Here is a 16,843-nt window from a genome sequence, read left to right on the forward strand (position 1 = left end):
CATGCACAAGTTTATTATGTATACCACCACCAAACTCAAATTCCATTAGCCATGACCAACAGGAACCCGCATAATTCTCGAAAATACTCATTTAAATACAAGAGCAAGAGAAATAACATAATCTGAAATAGATCTAGTCTTCACAGACAACTCATTTCTTTTTTAACTCTCTGCCACAGTTCTTGTATAACCCATGAATATAGCTAAAATTAAAAGATGCCTACCAGAAAGAAGTGCATAGTTTCCAGAAGAAAACGTGACATGAACTAGGAAACCGCCAGATTTTCCCCATGTGCGTATTCATTTCATATCCAGCTACCTACCCTCTACTTACTATATTTGATATATGTCTTTATGTAATGGGCTTTCTGGGGTGGACAACAGACCTATTAAGGAGATGCATATTAAGATGACCAACAACCACACACACACACAGGGATGGATGAAGGGGTATGATATTAGATTGACTGAACAAACCCCATAATCCAGGTTAGGGAATACATCCATACTCATGCACACCTAGTCCCTACATCAGCAGTGAATAATTAGAGGTGAACTAAAAGTTAGGGTGAATAACAAGTTCGAGTATACCTACTAAATACATATATATTACAGGCACTGATGAGGCGAACCAACTCTGTAATCAGTCTCTCTTCTCATCAATCTTTGCCAACTGATTGAAGTCTCTTAGCCGCACGAATAAACTCCACAATCACTTGTACCTCATCCACTTTCTGTACAAGCAAACAGTCGATGAATTAGATCCTTTTCCCCCTTAGCACACGCGACTTCTGATCTGACTATATATTTACAAAGTGTGGAGAGAGGGATTGAGTGAAAAAGATGAGACCTGTGAAGAAAAATGCTGCTGGACAGCTTTGATCAGTTGTTCCTTAGTAGGGTGAGAACTAATATTGGCCTGCATACAGAATTTGATAAGACGAAATTAACACATTGGAAATTGGAAGGAACTAGAAGGTGAAGAAAGATAGATAAATAAAACCCACAAGATGGAAGCTTCGACAGTATCTCCATAATGATCCAGTTCCAAGCTTTGCCAGATTAACTCTCTGAAATGCAATAAATGAAACTCAGGTCAATATTAACGAAGGCATCGCAAATCAAACCAAGTTTCATCAGAGAAATAAACACAAATTAGCTGTAAGTAACAAAAATCAATGATAGAAGTAGTTTGACTGGATGGACTGGAAAAGACACGAAAGCATTCAACTCATCAATAATCTACCAATGTACAATATATGGACATGGATCAGTGTTATTACATGATAATAACGAGTCCAGAATTTCCGGTTGCAACATTTCCTCACTCGTATTCAGGGATCAAATTGTACCTATATTGACATATAAGAAGAGGGAAAATGGGGGCCTGGGGGAATCTGACTAAATACCATGAAGATTTAGACATGCACAAAGATAATAAATGTATAAAAATAAAACACTGCTAATGATCCAGATTTATGGTTATTAATTACTATATTCTGCTATTGTGCTTACCAATTGTGTTGCACAAAAATTGGACTGAATTTCTCTGCAACTGCCATGGTTCATTGACTTTGTTGATGCTGCGGATGGAGACCAGGGTATATTATACCTAACTCTTGGCTTGGTTATCTTGCTTAAGTGAAGCCCATAAGCTGTTTGAAAGAAAAACACAAACTACTCTAAGTTACACGATTAATCAGACATTGAAGACAAACACCAAAAACAGAATGGAGAGAGCTATAGTGATAAAGCTGCAACTCACAGAAGCGGCGATGGTTCTTCTCCCCCATATCAGAGCCACTGCTTGAATCATCAAAATCATACTCATTATCTTCTTCATTTCCAGTAGGTGGTTCTAATACACTCAAAGCATTCCTTTGAAGCTTGACCTCTACACCATTCTTCAGTACCTGATCATGTTGCAGACCTTAGCAAGAACACGAACAAACAGAAAAACAAAGGAAATGTGGCAGGAATAGCATTCAAAAGATAGAGACTAAGAGAGTTAATGTAGGAAGAGTAAAGTTCATTTTAAAAATGCCCAACTTTTCCTCGCGAAGATAGTTCAGCAAAGAAGCAAAGTCCTAAATGGAAAACCTCCAGGGTCCTGGCGCTATAAATTTTAGTTACATGTAGCATTTCACAGCATGTCGTTTCAATTCCATATCTTCATCATTCATTTTTATCAAAAACAAAAGTGAGACCGAGCCAGTTTTGTACAAATCAACTCTCAAAATTATAGCAAGTTAGACAAGGGAACAATTATTTGAATAGTTTCAATTGACCAGTTATTTGCTTCTGTCAATATGTTGGGTATAACTTTGTTTATGTCATATTAAATCCCTTGTAAGATTCTCAAGATCTTCTACCTGCAAGCAGAAAAACTATATAAAACTTTTTTAACATTATATGGAAAACTAATTGAATACTGAAGCAAAGAGCATGTCAAGCATTCTCCATTAAGCAAATAACTGAATACTCAGTCAAAGTGAATATTGATCTTTGTAAATCTACAAAGACTACATTAACAATGACTGGATTGTCATTTCCCCATAATTAAGTATAGGTTTAAAACAAATAACTCCTATTTTATTAAATTGAAGTTTTATTAAAAAGATAAAGGAAAAACCAGTGAAAGCACAAGTACGCAAACAAGGGGCCAGAGGCTCGAGAGGGAGCTCGTCAAAAGAAAGAAGAAAAAAAAAAAAAAAACAAATAAATAACTCCTATTAAAATAAAGGAAAAGACATAAATTAGGATCAAGGATGAAGATATACCAGCCAATGCCAACCACCAAGACCAACAGCCTTCTTGACCACTCCTTGCAAACCGACCAAAACACTCTTTGTTCTGTTATTCCCTGTGACTATAACCTTTGTATGCCTGGGAAGAACAGACAGCTCTTCATCGCCGCTTTCATCACGTAAAGGAGATAAAACCCGCGAAGGGCATGACTCTGTTGCCAGCATCTCACTACTCAACAAGCCTAATTAGCAGCAAGATACACCACAAACGCTTTCTCTTCACCCGAAACTCTGCATATCATGACAACAACCTTTGTATGCCTAATCTCTCTGGTGATTAGTGTTGTCACATTCAAGAAATTGCAGAGAACGAACCGAGTTCCATCTGAAGCTTTTTAAAGCCCAATTTTGCCCTACACTGTAAACCAAACCTATTTTCTTGAACTGAGGCAAAACTAGGATTACTTCAACTAACTAATCTTCGAGCCCTTTCAATATAAACTGCAGGCAAAACCTCAACCTCTGAACAAGTTCCTGACAGTTACGAGAAAAATCTATGGGGTGAGTAAATACATAAATGGCATCAACTATCAATGCACAAGTTGCATTTGAGTAAGATATTAAGTCGAAGAATTTTTGTTGCATCAACCTATCAATGCACAAGTTGCATTTGAGTAAGATATCAAATTGAAGAATTTTTATGGAATTGGCATGTACAGATTGTGGGGATTTTAAATGTAGTGCATTCAATTTCATATGATTCACGGGCTTGGTTAGCTCGCATTAAATGAACCAATTTTTTAATTCCTGTTTTATTTAAAAAAAGACTCCTCTCTCTCTCACAGACAAACACGCACGCACACATAATTTATGAAACAATCACGCTCTGCAAAGACATCTGCATTTCCAAAGGACAAAGCGTTTCCTCGATAGAAAATAATTGACTGTCATTAGCAGTAATGGGAAAACCAAATGATCGTGTACAGGCATAAATGAAACCCAAGCAAGCAACACAGGAAAGAAATTAACGTTGAGAAAATAGAGACTTCGTTTTTCACACAATTGTACCAAAATTGAACATCGAGATTAGTAAACCTTGAACTCGAGAACTTTAAATCCATTGAATTGAAGTACATTAATCAACAGGCACAACAAAAAGAAGAAACAAAACTTGATTTAGCACTTCAAAATATAAGAAGTAAAAATTGCTCCAAGATATGAAACTTATCCCCTCAAAATATGCTCATTACATTCGCGAAAACCAGCATTACCAGTTCTGTACGGACGGATGTGTATCCGCTCTAGAAAGAGCAAGCAACGGACAATGACAGTCGACGACGACGAGAATTAGCATACAATAACAAAATGGAGAGGGAAAAAAGCAATCAAATTTGAAGCGCGGGTGGCTAGTATTGGAAGAGAGAGAAAGTTTGTGCTTTCGGATTTCAGAGAGAGAGAGGGAGAGCGAGAGACGGGGAAAGGGAGCACACTAAATTTTTAGTAACTGCCTTGTGAATGTGGATTTGGAAGCGACCTGCTACTGCTAAAATTGCAGTGAATTGTACGGCCGCTGCTTCTAATTTTTTGTCGCTTTCTTACCGGCTGAGCGGGTAACAGGTCGGAGTGGCTCGGCTTATACTTATAGCCGCGCGACTGAGACTTATCCTTATCTGGTTGGAAAATGCCAAGGACACGTCGTTTTCGCTTGGAATATGAATTTAGGAAAAATATTTAAAATTGTGTATGACTCTACTTCGAGTCTTCAAGTGCATATTGCTCATGCTAAATAAGCTCGGCCCGACGGGCTGGCCCAAACCGCCCGTATTTAGAGTTGGGTTGAGCTCTATAAAGGGTGATTCTATTTATAGTCCTCATTTTACTTCTTATAGCCTCCCTTTAAAATATTAATAATAATTAATTAAAAAGTTACTCTTTTACCCTATATTGTATAGCCCCCAAATTTTATTAAACTTTAAATTAATTATCACTTCAACTTCGTAGCCCCTGTTTTATAGCCTCCATTTCCAGATTTATCAGCATAGCCCCCATTCTCAAATTTAATTATTGCGTATCAGTTCAAGACTCCATTTGCATGCATATCCATCATTCCACCATTCCACCATTTACCTTCGTAGCCCCCATTTGCCCCGGCCTCAGAGCCCCTCCGCCGCCAGCAATGGCGCCGCCGACCAGCGGATTCTTTTCTTTCAGGGCGAGTCGACTCACTTTCTCCTGACAAGGTATTCCCAGTCAAAACCCCTTTCCAAACTGTACAAGCTTCTTCCAAAGCATACGGCTTTCTGGATTCTTGAGTCATGGAAGCTTTGTCAGGCTTTCAAAGCCGAAAATCGCATATCCAAATCACTCTTTCGCTTTCAGGCTCTTCTGAGTCAAAGTATTCGTGGGTTATTACGCAAATCACAGGCTTTCTTCGATTAGCAGTGGGCGATCACATATTTTCTTCTAATATACTTAAAAAGTAGTAAAACTTTAAATTGTTATAGTCAAGAATTGCGGCTCACATATTTTCTTTTTGATCGAATTGCGGCTGATATTTTCTAAACTTCATCGATACAAAAATTATGCGTACCTGTAATATGTTATCTTTGATTCCAGAATTTTCATCCAATCTTTGCATCATAGAACTCTAAAAGAGCTTTAAACTATAAGAAAAAAATTAGAGAAATTATTCAGAATTTCACGTGTTCTCAAATTGTTGAGTTGGAGGGCTATACGTATTTATTCTTTCAGATTTATTTAAATTAAATTATTAATTTAAAATTCGGGGGCTATACAATATAGGGTAAAAGAGTAACTTTCTAATTAATTATTATTAATATTTTAAAGGGGGGCTGTAGGGAGTAAAATGGGGGGCTATGAATAGAATCACCCCTCTATAAAATAGAGGTCCGAAAAAACTCGGACCTAAAAAGCCCGTCCAATCAGCCCGTCGAACTAATCGGACTTTGAGGTTATAAAGCCCGGAATTTTCGGGCCAAAAAGCCAGCCCAATTTTTTTTTTTATATACATTGACTATAGTGGGGGTTGATTTAAATATTCGATTGTACTTGCTTCGAAATTGATAGGTAATTTAAGAGTTAACAATTCACAAGAAGATGACGTTTGATGAACAGAGTCATTAATCTTGTCGTCACCAATCTATGTGTAATCTGAAGTACTCCCTCCGTTTTTTATTAAGTGTCCCCAACCGTTAGAATACACATACCAATAAAATAAGATATTTTACATTTGTAACATTAGGAATGTCATAATAAATGCATATATACAACTAATTATTACATGGGTTAATAGCCGAAAAATACATGAACTTTCACGAAATTTGCAAATTGCACATGAGCTTCAAAAATTTCCTCAGAATACATGACCTTTTAATTTTGTTGCAATTTGCACATGGCGGAAGTTCCGACCACTCTTATGTTTGACCGGTGATTACGTGGCATTATGCGTGGCATTTTTTACACGGTGGCAAGCCACGTGTTCAAAACGACGTCGTTTCAATGTTTGTGTTCCATTTTAAACAAAGTCTGATTTTAATCAACACCGCCGCCTCCTCCTTCTTCCCCGGCGGCCCTCTTCCTTCTTTCCTGGCGAAGGACGCCGCCTCCTCCTTCGCTCTCTCTTATCCACCGTGGATCGCGTGGTTGTCATCCACGACTCGCTGATGTCGTCCGTCGTCCAAGACGCAGCCTCCATACCTGACGCCGAGTCCTACACTTGCCACAACATCTCAGTTTTCTCCATCTTCTTGTATTTCAGCGAGGGCTTAGAAACTCCATTTCTGATCAATGAAGAGTTGCAGAAGCTAGCGATTTCCTCTCTTGAAGATTGCTTCTCGCCAGAATTCATGGAATTCATCGTCTCCGAGCAGAAATACATCGATCTCGACTCCGGCATCATCTTCAACACCTGCAGAGAAATCGAAGGCGAATTCTTAAATTCAATCGAAAAAATCTCCGGATTGCACGGGGAGATGGTTGCGGCGACATCGGGATTGCACGGGGCGGTGGAGTTGCTGGCGAAGATCTAGGGCTCGGTGGGGTATTTGGGGATTTGGGGGTTTTACAAACTTGGTAGATCTATGGTAAACTGAGAAGTTTGTGGCGTGGTGGTGGAAGGCGGTGGCTGGCCTGAGGGGTGGTGGCAGAACCTGGTGGATGGAGGTGGTCGGCGTCCCGGTGAGCCTCAAATCGCGGCCCTCGCGAGTCTCTCCACCCGCAATACCAAACCCCCGGCGACCTTCTCCGACCCACAGATTTGCAGCGGCCTTGCGAATTTATAGATTTGCACCGCCTCCAGTCCATCGGAACGTCGTTTGAGCCGCCGATTTCCTTGCCGCGCTAGTTGTCGGAGCGTCGTTTGAGGAAATCGGAGGAAGAAGGTGCAGACGACGGGAAGAGGTCTTGGGATTTTTACACTTTTTGTTTTTTTTTTTTTTTTTTTAAATTTATACTCACTCAAAACGACGTCGTTTTGAATGCCGGTGAGTCCATGTCTGAAAATTCTGGTGCCACGTCAACACCGATCAAGGTGGTGGTCAACGCGTGTGCAAATTGCAACAAAATTAAAAGGTCATGAATTCTGAGGCTATTTTTGAAGCTCATGTGCAATTTGCAAATTTCGTGAAAGTTCGTGTATTTTCCGGCTATTAACCCTTATTACATTCATACAAGTATTAAATAAGGATAAAATAGAAAAATTGTCATAAATATACTCTCAAATTTTGAAATGGAACATTTATTGAGAAATAAAAAAATCAGCTAAATGGGACACTTACAAAAAAAACGGAGCGAATATTAATTAAAGTCGTATAACTAATGAACATTTACTCCCTCCGTCCCGCGAGTCTTGACACGTTTGAGTTCGGCACGGGAATTAATGAGTTGTAGATTAGTGTTTTAAGTGTGTAATTAATAAAGTATAAAATTGATAAAGTAGGAGAGAAGGTAATAAAAGTGATAAAGTAGGAGAGAGAATATAATAAAGGTGATAAAGTAGGAGAGAGAAGGTAATAATTATTGTCCAAAAAGGAAACGTGTCAAGATTCGTGGGACGGCCCAAAAAGGAAAACGTGTCAAGATTCGTGGGACGGAGGGAGTATTTGTTTCCTGATTACCATAGAAATTTGCATTTGATAATTGATGTTCTAACCTCATTTTTGATAAATTTATCTTCTAGCATTCTCGTGCCTAAGTATTTGAAGCTAGCAATGTAAGGTCCATAGTTTGTAATGTTTTAAGACGAAAATATTATCAAAAGAGTTTGTAAGCTCTGTGTTGATAGTGTTAAATTTATTGAATTTTTTACGTGCACAATTTGTCTTTTACATGTAGCTATGTGTAAGCTCTGTGTTGATAGCTATTTGTAGTATATTTATATTTTTATTTTGTTTATAATTATCATATAGATTGATTTTAATTTATTAAAATTTTTATAGGATTTTTTGCAAAAAAAATCACAAACAATTTCAAATTTGCAATTTTAACGCGACTTTTGACGTGTGGCGAATTAAATCATAATTTTTTTAATTTTTGCAATTCCGTCTTCCCAATTTTTTTCAATCATCGGAGTGATGAGTTGGAGCTTATGTGGATTATTTTTGCCACGTATTACATTGTTGAGTAAGATTAAAATGTGTTTTATGAATATTGACATAATTAAAAATGCAAAACAAGTAAGTGCACGGTGCATCCTTAATTTCATTCTCTGACTCTCTCTAGCTTTCACCTATTTAATGTTTTTAGCCTCATGCTCAGGTAAGCCCACTGTATCCGATTTTTCTTCTTATTCAAAAATTTTGAGCAGCATTAGATTCTAGAAAATATATATGAAAAGGTTATGTAGTACTAGCTAGTAACAGAAAGAATCCTAACAAAAACAAAGAGACTGCAAAAAATTAAATCTGGATTAGTGGAATTTTGGGCAATGGAATATGGACAGCATAACTTTTCTTACATATCTAATCTTGCTTGACACCATCTACATAAATCGATAATTCCTGATTTATTATTAGAATCTTTATGCTATGCATTTTTAGAATATTGAAAAGAGTAAATGAAAAATCTACAAATTGACCTTTAAAAATGATTTAGAAATACCAAGTAAATTTCAACTTATATAGATGTATCAAATTTAGCTAAAGAAACAACATATGCAGATGTATCAAATCCAACCAAAGAAACAGGAAATGGCAATACGTCACTTATGATCAGCACTTGAAGCAAACATATGTGTAATTCATCTCAAAATTCCATCATACTCGAAATCAGAGAACAAACATCAGTTTCAAAATCGATAGTTGGACTTGCAAAATTAGTACCATGTCCCGTTATTAAAAAAACATCATTTTCTACTGTTTATACAATCAAAATTGAAAAGGTTATGATTTTCTACTGTTTACACAATCAATATAAAAAAACACCATTTTCTACTATTTATATGTTGGAAATATGGTTTTATGCCATATCTGGAAATTATTATTTAATTAAATATTTATTATTTAATTAAAATAATGATTGGATGTTAATCTACATCTCGAGTAGATCAACGTGATATACTTGAAGTCTCAAAACCGATTTCCGATGAGTGAGATATTGTATGTCAAAGTTTGGATGTTGAAGAGGGAAAATCAGTTTCAACTTCTGCGTTCAACGATTGCGGCCACCTACCGCGTTCAACGATTGCGGCCACCTACCAAGTTCAACGATTGCGGCCACCTACCGCGTTCAACGATTGCGGCCACCTACCGCACCCGCCGGAATTGACTGACGTTCCGTTCACACCGGCCGTTCACACCGGCCGTTCACACTAGGTTTAACACCTATAAATACGGGTGTGTTGTGAACTCATAACTCACAACTTAGAACTCACAACTCAGAACTAACGACTCTGAGAACTCACAACTCACATCAAATTCTGCATTCCACCTCAACCTCTAGCTCAGTTCTTGATCCTATTCAGTTCGCCGGAGCTCGCCGGATTGTGGTGCTACATCCGACGAGACGAAGTCGTTTTACCTTTGGGGAAGATACGCCAAACCGAAGAGCACTACCGGGGCGATAATCTTCTTGCGGGAAGAGATTCATCTCGACTCGACTTGATTTGTTTAAACGTATAATTTATTTATACAGTGTATTTCAGTTGTATCGAATTATTTGAGTTGTAATTTCTCAAATTATTTACTTTGTAATATTTTCAATTATTTTGAGTTGTAATTTCTCAAAATAAATATTTTGTAATATCTCGATCGTGTACCCGGTTCTAACAATCGCAAGAAGATTATATCTCTGCCGTTGATACACGTTCGAGAAATGGCTCACACCGACGTCAATATGGATGGCTCCACCACCTCTGCAACCATCGGTTCAACCACGTCGTCAATATTTTCCTCGTTTACATCAACGGGGGCTTCTTCGTCAACATCTAGAACTATTGGTCTTGCCGACAAACCATCAACGTTCTCAGGCAAGAACTTCAAATATTGGCAAGAGAAGATGCTATTCTACCTCACAACCGTGGGGTTTGCCGGATTCTTAATGGAGGATAAACCTCCAACCCCGAGTGAAAAGGAAGGGGAGACAAGCCAAGAAATTCGTGCCGGATATTTGAACTGGTGTCGCGGCGACTACTTGTGTCGTAACACCGTTCTCATGTCTCTGGACGAACGGCTCTACCGTGTTTTCAAGGTTCATGAAACCGCGAAACAATTGTGGGAGGCCCTTGATCTAAAGTATCAAGTGGACAAGGCGAATACTACCAAGTATGTCGTTGCCAAATGGTTGGAATATAAAATGGTTGACTCCCGACCATTGATGGACCAAGTGGAAGAGTTCCAAAATCTTTCACATGAGGTTCAAGCCGAAGGGATGCCCTTGGCGGATGCATTGCTCGTTGCAATCATCATAGAGAAATTACCTCCTAGTTGGAGGAAATTTCAAAACCTTTTGAAGCATGAGCGCTCGGAGATGTCCGTGCCGATATTGTTATCCAAGCTTCAAATGGAGGATCACGTGAGAAGTCGTGATCAAAAGGGAAAAGCTCCGATGGAGGCAAAGGCCAATCTCGCCGAGAAAGGCGGTCCCTCCAACAAACGTGGTCGTCCTAACCCTAATTATAAGGGTAAAGGAAAGCAAAGCGGTAGTCAACCATCAAAGTTTGATGGTGTATGTTATAATTGTGACAAAAAAGGTCACATGGCTAAGGATTGCCGCAAGCCAAAGCGGAAGAAAGCAAATGGCAACGTGAACAACGTCGAGAAGGACTTCGACGATTGGAACCACGATGACTTTGCTGCCATGATCTCCGAGGTGAATCATGTGGACAACCCGAACGCTTGGTTCGTGGACACCGGCGCTACCGTCCATATATGTCTAAATCGTGAGTTGTTCCACAACTACAAAGAAGTGGAAAACAAAACGATAATGGAGGCTAGCGAACGGACATCCCAAGTCCTTGGCATGGGAGATGTGATTCTTCAACTCACGTCGGGCGTGGAGATCACATTAAAAGACGTATTACACGTTCCAACTGTCCGAAAGAATTTAATTTCGGGCTTTAGGCTTACGAATAAGGATTTTGAATTGTTTTTCAAATCTGACTATGTTGTAATACGCAAGTGGGGAAAGTTCCTAGGGAAAGGCTATGCCTCCGAAGGACTTTTCAAACTTGGTGTAAGAGCTTGTAAGCCTGCCAAGGCTAAAATCAATAAAGATGCATCAACTTCTTCTGCTTACTTGATTGAGTGTTCTGATTTATGGCATTGTAGACTTGGACATGTTAATCTAAATGCTATAAAGAGATTAGTAAAAATGAATTTACTAAAAGTTGATGAATACAACTCACAAGAAAAATGTGAAGTTTGTGTTGAAGCCAAAATGGCTAAGTTACCGTTTAAATCGGTAAAAAGGAGCACTCAACCATTGGAACTTATTCACACCGATGTTTGTGATTTAAAGTTCGTGCAAACTAGAGGTGGCAAGAAGTACTTTATCACCTTTATAGACGATTGCACAAAGTATTGTTACCTTTACTTATTGAAAAGTAAAGATGAGGCTATTGAAGCTTTTAGAAACTTCAAAAATGAAGCCGAGAATCAACTTGGATGTCGAATTAAGATGGTTCGAAGTGATAGAGGTGGAGAATATGTAGCTCCGTTTGCTGAATTATGCAACGAAAGTGGTATAATCCATCAAACGACGGCTCCTTATTCACCACAATCTAACGGCGTTGCTGAACGCAAGAATCGAACTCTTAAGGAGATGATGAATGCCTTGTTGATTAGTTCAGGATTACCCCAGAACATGTGGGGGGAAGCTATCTTAACGGCCAACTATATCTTGAACAAGATTCCACTCAAAGGGAAAGATGTAACTCCCTATGAGCTATGGAAAGGAAGGAAACCTTCGTATAAATACCTCAAAGTGTGGGGGTGTTTAGCCAAGGTAGAAGTGCCTTTACCAAAGCAAGTTACAATTGGACCTAAAACGGTGGATTGTATCTTCATTGGTCATGCACTTAATAGCAGTGCCTATCGTTTTATAGTGCACAGATCGGAGATACCTGATATACATGTTGGGACAACGATAGAATCAAGGAATGCTATATTCTTTGAAAATATCTATCCTAACAAGGATAAAGGTACATCGAACTCTAATGATGGAGTTGATGGTGATGCTACAGGTTCTAAACCTATGGAAGTAGCTAGTAATTCTACTCAAGTAGATGATGCCACGGGTTCTAATCATGTACCACCTAATAGGAAAAGACCAAGGTCTAAACCTATGGATGTAGAACCGAGACGTGGGGAACGAGTTAGAAAAGCTAATGTCTATGGACCGAATTATGTTGTCTTGATGCTAGATGGCGAACCGGTGACGATTAAAGAAGCTATGTCTGGCTCAGATGCAGCTCTCTGGAAAGAAGCCATCGATATTGAGATTGATTCCATTATGCAGAATCATACTTGGGTGTTAGTGGATCTACCACCTGGAAGTAAAGCTTTAGGATGCAAATGGATCCTAAAGAAGAAGTACAAATCTGATGGTACTATAGATAAGTACAAAGCCCGACTTGTCGTTCAAGGTTTCAGGCAGAAAGAAGGGTACGATTTCTTCGATACCTATTCACCTGTGACCAGACTAACATCTATTCGGATGCTTCTCGCTATTGCTGCCTTGCACAATCTCGAGATTCACCAAATGGATGTGAAAACTGCGTTCTTGTATGGCGAGTTGGAAGATGAAATATATATGAAGCAACCTGAAGGGTTTGTAGTACCTGGGCAAGAGCACAAAGTATGCAAACTTCAAAGGTCTTTATATGGGTTGAAGCAAGCACCGATTCAATGGCATTTAAAATTTGACAGTGTAATGTTGTCAAATGGATTCAGAATCAATGAGTGCGATAAATGTGTCTACATTAAGAATTCTAATAACGGATATGTTATTGTTTGTCTTTATGTAGATGACATGCTCATCATGGGAAGTAATTCCCGAGTGATTCAAGAAACCAAAGGCATGCTAAGTAAAAATTTTAGCATGAAAGATATGGGCTTAGCTGATGTTATCCTTGGAATTAAAATTCTAAGAAGACCTGATGGTATTACTATAACACAATCTCACTACGTTGAGAAAGTGTTAAAGAAATTCAACGCTTTTGACAAGCCAATAGCTAAGACACCATGGGAACCTAGTGTGCATTTGAGTGTACACAAGGGAGAACCTGTTGACGCGATAGAATATGCGAAGATTATTGGGAGCTTGTTGTATCTAACAAATTGCACTCGTCCCGATATAGCATGCTCGGTCAACAAGTTGGGCAGCTTTACAGCTAACCCTAGTAATGAACATTGGAAAGCTCTTGAAAGGGTTTTGAGATATTTGAAATATACTCAAAACTATGCGATTCATTATACTAGGGAACCCTCTGTACTTGAAGGGTACTGTGATGCAAATTAGATATCTGATGCCAAAGACTCGTTTTCAACGAGCAGTTATGTATTCACTGTGGGGGGGTGGTGCTGTGTCTTGGAAATCCAAGAAGCAAACATGTATTGCTAGATCGACCATGGAATCAGAATTCATAGCTTTGGATAAAGCTGGTGAAGAAGCCGAGTGGCTTAGAAATTTCCTCGAGGATATTCCATGTTGGTCGAAACCTGTGTCGTCCGTAATAATTCATTGTGATAGTCAAGCTGCTATCGGACGAGCACAAAACCATTTGTATAACGGTAAGTCGAGACATATTCGTCGACGTCATAATACCGTGAGACATCTGATCACTAGTGGAGTTATCACAATTGATTATATAAGATCAATTGATAACATAGCGGATCCTTTGACAAAAAGTATCCATCGAGATCAGATGTATAAACTGTTAGGGGGAATGGGTTTGAAGTCCACAAATTAAGGATAATCATAGTGGCAACCCAACCATGATGACTGGAGGATCCCAAGAACTTGGTTCAATGGGACAACTAAGCTATGAAAATCCGTGTGTTGAACACTCGAATTGCCTATTCCTTGTAGAACAGTGAGTGTTCGGAAACCTGCACGTGGTGAGGTTAAGTCTTTGACTTTTAATGACTCTAGAACTCCTCGAAGAGGACAAGTATAGCAGGATACTTGAGTTAAGAGTCACCTATGTAAGTGTGAAGTGGGGCCGCTTCGATTGAAACACTTATGAATCCAAAGAGGTGTTCCAAGGCCTGTAATGGACACAAACGTGAGAACGAATAAGGATTGAAGCAATATTGTGTCAATATTGTTGACTCAGTATACACCGAGGAGGACTAGTTCAAGGAACACAATCCACTAGGCCGCCGGTATACTCGATAATATTGACTATGGCAGGTTCAAAGCCACAAGCTACCTTTCCAAATGCAATGTTGTATCTTAAGAGGACTGAGCTAAGTGTTTGTATACTTTCGCATACTGATTTCTCACTCATGTGGGGGATTGTTGGAAATATGGTTTTATGCCATATCTGGAAATTATTATTTAATTAAATATTTATTATTTAATTAAAATAATGATTGGATGTTAATCTACATCTCGAGTAGATCAACGTGATATACTTGAAGTCTCAAAACCGATTTCCGATGAGTGAGATATTGTATGTCAAAGTTTGGATGTTGAAGAGGGAAAATCAGTTTCAACTTCTGCGTTCAACGATTGCGGCCACCTACCGCGTTCAACGATTGCGGCCACCTACCGAGTTCAACGATTGCGGCCACCTACCAAGTTCAACGATTGCGGCCACCTACCGCGTTCAACGATTGCGGCCACCTACCGCACCCGCCGGAATTGACTGACGTTCCGTTCACACCGGCCGTTCACACCGGCCGTTCACACTAGGTTTAACACCTATAAATACGGGTGTGTTGTGAACTCATAACTCACAACTTAGAACTCACAACTCAGAACTAACGACTCTGAGAACTCACAACTCACATCAAATTCTGCATTCCACCTCAACCTCTAGCTCAGTTCTTGATCCTATTCAGTTCGCCGGAGCTCGCCGGATTGTGGTGCTACATCCGACGAGACGAAGTCGTTTTACCTTTGGGGAAGATACGCCAAACCGAAGAGCACTACCGGGGCGATAATCTTCTTGCGGGAAGAGATTCATCTCGACTCGACTTGATTTGTTTAAACGTATAATTTATTTATACAGTGTATTTCAGTTGTATCGAATTATTTGAGTTGTAATTTCTCAAATTATTTACTTTGTAATATTTTCAATTATTTTGAGTTGTAATTTCTCAAAATAAATATTTTGTAATATCTCGATCGTGTACCCGGTTCTAACATTATACAATTCAAAAAACAACATTATCTACCGTTTATACCATTTAATCTTACTCAGCAATTTAATACGTGGCAACAATAATCCACATAAGCTCCAACTCATCATTCCGGTGATCAAAAAAAATTGGGGGGACGAAATTACAAAAATTTAAAAGGTTATGATTAATTCGCTACACTTCAAAAATCGCATTAAAATTGCAAATTCGAAATTGTTTGTGATTTTTTATTGCAAAACCACCATTTTTATAAATATAAAAAAAGAATTTAATAATAAAAAAATTCATTGGGCGGGTTTGGCCCGACCGCCCGGTGGCCCGGATGAGGTTGGGCCGGGTTTATAAATTGGTAGCCCGGTCAAATTCGGGCCAGGCCTGCCTGACCCGGTCAATCTCATAAGCCCACTGGGCCGGGCTGGGCTGGCTCGGCCTGCCCATTTTTCCAACTCTACTCCTAACAATCAATAGTTCACTAGATATAATTCGCTTATCTATTTACTCTAGTTTGTGTGCGATCAATTAAAATTATGAGCTTACGATCCGCTCCACCTTTCTTTAGAGCATCCACAACATGGGGCGCGGACGCCCGTGCGCCCCCTCTGCTCCCCATGCCGCCTACATCTCGCTTGCCAGACGCCCAGTCTTAACTATTTTTTTAATTACTCCCTCCGTCCACCAATTAAAGGCCTATATGAAAAAACACGGGTTTTAAGAAAAAAGTGTATTTTTATTAGTTGAGTGGAGAAAGGGTACCACTTTTTAAGAAAAAGTGTATTTTTATTAGTTGAGTGGAGAAAGGGTCCCACTTTTTTGTAAAGAATCTTTGACTTTTTTGATTAAATAATGAATAAAAACTTACCAAAAATAGGTAGGCCTTGTTTTTGTGGACGGACCAAAAAGGCAAGTAGGCCTTGAATTGGTGGACGGAGGGAGTAATTTTTTTAAATATAAAAAACATTTAACATTTAAAAAAATAATTTTAACTAAAAACAATCTTAACTATTTCTTTTTATTTTTTAATTATTATTTTGTAATCTACAAATATATTTCAAATAAAGATAAAATAAAAATTATTGTGATGTTTTTTTTATTAATGTAATGTTTGATTTTTATTTTAATAAAATTTATGTTATTAAATATAGGACTATATTTGAAGTAATTTAAAACAAAATTAAAAATAAAGATAAAATCAAAATTTAAGAGTGTGTTGGCTCTCCAATGTGAGGGGTGGGCTCTTAAATGGTGGGGACCACTTTTAAGAGTCTACTTTGGCTC

At 38.6% G+C, this 16,843-nt stretch overlaps 1 protein-coding gene across 1 annotated transcript; it reads right to left on the reverse strand.

Annotated features, from left to right (window-relative positions):
- Nucleotides 1-439: 439 nt before the first annotated feature.
- On the reverse strand, nucleotides 440-4,273 carry LOC131015656 (uncharacterized). The gene is made up of 7 exons (XM_057944082.1): nucleotides 4,019-4,273; nucleotides 2,781-3,281; nucleotides 1,766-1,913; nucleotides 1,516-1,655; nucleotides 1,008-1,070; nucleotides 851-919; nucleotides 440-734 (listed from the first exon to the last, which is right to left on the reverse strand). Exons 2-7 carry the CDS (start codon nucleotides 2,970-2,972, stop codon nucleotides 660-662), a joined length of 687 nt encoding a protein of 228 aa, XP_057800065.1. The 5' UTR covers nucleotides 2,973-3,281; nucleotides 4,019-4,273; the 3' UTR covers nucleotides 440-659.
- Between the last annotated feature and the right edge of the window lie 12,570 nt (nucleotides 4,274-16,843).

This window comes from Salvia miltiorrhiza, chromosome 3, assembly GCF_028751815.1.
Source record: "Salvia miltiorrhiza cultivar Shanhuang (shh) chromosome 3, IMPLAD_Smil_shh, whole genome shotgun sequence".
NCBI lineage: Eukaryota > Viridiplantae > Streptophyta > Magnoliopsida > Lamiales > Lamiaceae > Salvia > Salvia miltiorrhiza.

What these genes read in the sequence shown, in the direction of transcription:
- LOC131015656 (XM_057944082.1), bottom strand. Translation starts at nt 2,972, where the DNA reads ATGCTGGCAACAGAGTCATGCCCTTCGCGGGTTTTATCTCCTTTACGT. An exon ending in GAAGAACCATCGCCGCTTCT is followed by an intron (nt 1,656 to 1,765) that starts GTGAGTTGCAGC and finishes TCTTTCAAACAG; the next exon opens with CTTATGGGCTTCACTTAAGC. An exon ending in ATTTTTGTGCAACACAATTG is followed by an intron (nt 1,071 to 1,515) that starts GTAAGCACAATA and finishes ATTGCATTTCAG; the next exon opens with AGAGTTAATCTGGCAAAGCT.